Source organism: Coregonus lavaretus (genome assembly GCF_964263955.1).
Source record: "Coregonus lavaretus genome assembly, chromosome: 27".
NCBI classification, from domain to species: Eukaryota; Metazoa; Chordata; class Actinopteri; order Salmoniformes; family Salmonidae; genus Coregonus; species Coregonus lavaretus.
Genome location: NC_140014.1, coordinates 44,340,581 through 44,345,030, shown reverse-complemented (window position 1 = coordinate 44,345,030; position 4,450 = coordinate 44,340,581). Strand labels below are relative to the sequence as shown.

Genomic DNA, 4,450 nt, shown 5'->3' with positions numbered 1-4,450 from the left:
GATATCTGAAATCTCAGATATATAATAATAATAATATGCCATTTAGCAGACGCTTTTATCCAAAGCGATGTACAGTCATGTGCGCATACATTTTTGCATATGGGTGGTCCCGGGGATCGAACCCACTACCCTGGCGTTACAAGCGCCGTGCTCTACCAGCTGAGCTACAGAGGACCACTATCAATGTCTTTAAATGTACATATATACATCTCAAAATGCTTGCAATTGTGCATCCCACAAACAGGTGTAACAACTGTAGGATACTAACCGTGTAGCCTAATTGTAACTACCATTTAACATTAAATAAGCTAGGGAGACATTGTAAAGTGTGACCATAAATAAATAAACGTGTGTATTTTCAATGGCCCAGATTATATAGAGAATATATCTGGTCCCGTTCAGTGGAAAGGCAGATTATATAGAGAATATATCTGGCCCCGTTCAGTGGAAAGGCAGATTATATAGAGAATATATCTGGTCCTGGTCAGTGGAAAGACGGACTATATAGAAAATATATCTGGTCCTGGTCAGTGGAAAGGCAGATTATATAGAGAATATATCTGGTCCTGGTCAGTGGAAAGACGGACTATATAGAAAATATATCTGGTCCTGGTCAGTGGAAAGACAGATTGCTGTTGAATTGATGTTATAGCTACTGTCCACGTTGCAGCATCCATCCACGTCAGCTCTGCGCGCAGTAACACCCGGGACCAGAGCTACATCCATATGCTCCTGACGAGTTGACCAAATAGGGCGAGATATCCCACTGAGCCTTTGGGGTGGTGCTGAAAGAACAGATATCCCGTTCCGCCGTGGGAGTTGTACTGAAAGGACAGATATCCCGCTCCGCCGTGGGAGTTGTACTGAAAGGACAGTAAACTGGAACCTCCGGTCGTGAAGGTTTTCTATAACCACAGAGTCCGTTAGGATGAGGAGAGTTACAAAGGGCATGATTCAATTAAAACCTAGTAGATGTTTCTAAGACGAGCTGTCTGTCTCAGAGGGAACTAACTCTCCAGTCATCATGAAGAAGCAGAACGTACGGACCCTTGCTCTCATCATGAGCATCTTTACCTACCTGCTGGTCGGGGCAGCCGTCTTCGATACCTTGGAATCTAAACAGGAGAAAAGCCAAAAGAGAAAGCTGGACGAGAGGAAATTGGAGTTAATACGCAAATACAACTTGACCAAAGTGAACTTTGACGAGCTTGAAGTCGTGATGTTGCAACTGAAACCGCACAAAGCCGGGGTGCAGTGGAAATTCGCCGGATCTTTTTATTTCGCTATCACTGTGATAACTACAATAGGTAAGCTATGCTAGTGTCTGTTCAGGGTTCTATTTGGTCAAGTTAATTTGAGAAAAAGTAGACCCGCTTATTTCTACCTTACACACATTTTTAGAGATGAGTATGTGTGTGCGTGTGCGTGTGCGTGTGTGTGTGTGTGTGTGTGTGTGTGTGTGTGTATAATTCTTCATGCAGGTAGCAGTACCCCCATTCTGATGATAAATCGTGGTAGAACAGAAAAAGGCCCAATGATAGTGGCTTACAGTTGGTTGGCGTCATAAATGGCACCCTGTTCCCTATATAGTGCAGTACTACCAGAGTCAGGTCTATAGTAGTGCACTATATAGGGAATAGGGTGCCATTTGGGACGTATGTAGGATGTCATGATTGACCTCTACCTGTCTACCTGATGTGTCCGATCAGCGTAGAGCCATGCTGCCCCCAGCTCGGACTCAGGGAAGGTGTTCTGCATGTTCTAATATACATTTACCTCTCCTCCTCTCCTCTCCTCTCCCTCGCTCCTCCTCTTCTCTCCCTCTCTCCTCTCCTCTCCCTCTCTCCTCTCCTCTCCTCTCCTCTCCTCTCCTCTCCTCTCCTCTCCTCTCCTCTCCTCTCCTCTCCCTCTCCCCTCCTCTCCTCTCCTCTCCTCTCCTCTCCTCTCCTCTCCTCTCCTCTCCTCTCCTCTCCTCTCCTCTCCTCTCCTCTCCTCTCCTCTCCTCTCCTCTCCTCTCCTCTCCTCTCCTCTCCTGTATTCTCCTGTCCTCTCCTTTCATCTCCCTCTCCTCTCCTCTCCTCTCCTCTCCTCTCCTCTCCTCTCCTCTCCTCTCCTCTCCTCTCCTCTCCTCTCTCCTCCTCTCCTCTCCTCTCCCTCGCTCCTCCTCTTCTCTCCCTCTCTCCTCTCCTCTCCCTCTCTCCTCTCCTCTCCTCTCCTCTCCTCTCCTCTCCTCTCCTCTCCTCTCCTCTCCCTCTCCCCTCCTCTCCTCTCCTCTCCTCTCCTCTCCTCTCCTCTCCTCTCCTCTCCTCTCCTCTCCTCTCCTCTCCTCTCCTCTCCTCTCCTCTCCTCTCCTCTCCTCTCCTCTCCTCTCCTCTCCTCTCCTCTCCTCTCCTCTCCCTCTCTCCTCTAACTCTCCTCTCCTCTCCTGTCCCTCTCCCTCTCTCCACCTCTCCTCTCCTCTCCCTCTCTCCTCCTCTCCCCTCTCCTCTCCCTCTCTCCTCTTCTCCTTTCCTCTCTCCTCTCCTCTCCTCTCCCAGGGTACGGCCATGCTGCCCCCAGCACAGACTCTGGGAAGGTGTTCTGCATGTTCTACGCCCTCCTGGGGATCCCCCTCACCCTTGTCATGTTCCAGAGCATGGGAGAACGCATCAACACCATGGTCCGCTTCCTCCTCCACCGGACCAAGCAGTGTCTGGGCCTGCGCCACACCGAGGTGTCCATGGCCAACATGGTGACCATCGGCTTCTTTTCCTGCATGTCCACGCTGTGTGTCGGGGCGGCGGCCTTCTCCCACTACGAGGGCTGGAGCTTCTTCCACGCCTACTACTACTGTTTCATCACCCTGACCACCATCGGGTTCGGGGACTACGTGGCGCTGCAGAAGGACCACGCCCTGCAGAACGACCCACGTTATGTGGCCTTCTGCTTCGTATACATCCTGACTGGACTCACCGTGATTGGAGCCTTCCTCAACCTGGTGGTGTTGAGGTTCCTGATGATGAACACGGAGGACGAGCGGCGGGACGCCGAGCAGAAGGCCCTCCTCTCCGCGGGGGGTAAGAGGAACGCAGACGGCGGTCCGCCTGCTGTTTCTGTCTCCATTTCCTCTGCTACTCCCCTGGCCGCTACCGCCGGCAGCACCAAGCGAGGCCTGAAGGATGTGTACAGCGAGGTGCTGGGCTTCCAGACAGTGTGTTCATGTCTGTGGTACCGCAGCAGGGAGAATCTGCAGGGATCCATCCCCATGATGATCAACCAGGACCTGGGCTTCTCTGACCACTACATAGAGCGCTGCACCATGCTCTCGCCTCACTGTGACGTGCTCTCCCCTCACTGTGACGTGATGTCCCCTCACTACTGCGAGACAGGTGATACAGGGTGTGTCTGCAGCCCTCACCAGTGCACCAGCATCAGTTCCATAGCTGCTGGCTTAAACTTTCTCACCCCGTTCAGGGCTTTCGCCAAGAGACGCAGCTCCGTCTAGACCAGACCAATTCAAATCTGGACATCGAAGCCAGTGCCACTGCTGATTTTTAATTGTTCCTCCTCTAATTAGGGAATGATTTAGACCTTTGACGCCAGGTGGGTGCAATTAATTATCAGGTAGAACAGAAAACCAGCAGGACTCCGTACCTCCAGGCTGGGATTTGAAGATCCCCTGGTCGAGACTCAGTGATCAGGCCATATTAATTTAAGCACCAAACAGAAGAAAATCAGCCTAGAAACTGGGATGGACTACCTTGAACTTGTACAATAAGAAATGCTTGTTTTTGCGTTTTACGTTGCAAAACCTATTGCAACAGTGTGCCCTAATGAACGTCCCAGTAGTAGTCTACTGTGGTGCATCTCCATAGACACTGTGATCAATATCCTGCACTGATGTCCAGCTCGGCATGAACTGACACTGGCTTTTAGTTCTGGACTCATAGGACTCATTCTGTTATGTTTTACAAGATCACGGTTCTGGTGTGGCTCAGTTGTCGGTTCAACTCCTGCGAAGATCACATACACATACTAAAAATGTATGCTCTCACTGTAAGGACTGGATAGAAGTGTCTGCTAAGTGGTATGTCATGATTAAAGACCAGACATCTTTTTAATCTCAGGCTGTTTTTAATCACAGCAGTCCTCTTGCACTGACAGAAACAGACACTAAGCTGCTGTTTAGGTAAAAATCACAGCAGTCCTCTTGCCCTGACAGAAACAGACACTAAGCTGCTGTTTAGGTAAAAATCACAGCAGTCCTCTTGCACTGACAGAAACAGACACTAAGCTGCTGTTTAGGTAAAAATCACAGCAGTCCTCTTGCACTGACAGAAACAGACACTAAGCTGCTGTTTAGGTAAAAATCACAGCAGTCCTCTTGCACTGACAGAAACAGACACTAAGCTGTTGTTTAGGTAAAAATCACAGCAGTCCTCTTGCACTGACAGAAACAGACACTAAGCTG

The 4,450-nt window shown here is 49.9% G+C and overlaps 1 protein-coding gene across 1 annotated transcript; it reads left to right on the top strand.

Annotated features, from left to right (window-relative positions):
- Nucleotides 1-984: 984 nt before the first annotated feature.
- kcnk3b (potassium channel, subfamily K, member 3b) lies at nt 985-4,100 on the top strand. The gene is made up of 2 exons (XM_084143900.1): nt 985-1,307; nt 2,538-4,100. The coding sequence occupies exons 1-2, from the start codon at nt 1,025-1,027 to the stop codon at nt 3,482-3,484; spliced, it is 1,230 nt and encodes a 409-aa protein (XP_084000026.1). The 5' UTR covers nt 985-1,024; the 3' UTR covers nt 3,485-4,100.
- Nucleotides 4,101-4,450: the final 350 nt, after the last annotated feature.

Coding starts and splice junctions, on each gene's coding strand:
- kcnk3b (XM_084143900.1), top strand. CDS start 1,025: ATGAAGAAGCAGAACGTACGGACCCTTGCTCTCATCATGAGCATCTTT. Junction 1,308..2,537: donor CACTGTGATAACTACAATAG/GTAAGCTATGCT, acceptor CTCCTCTCCCAG/GGTACGGCCATGCTGCCCCC.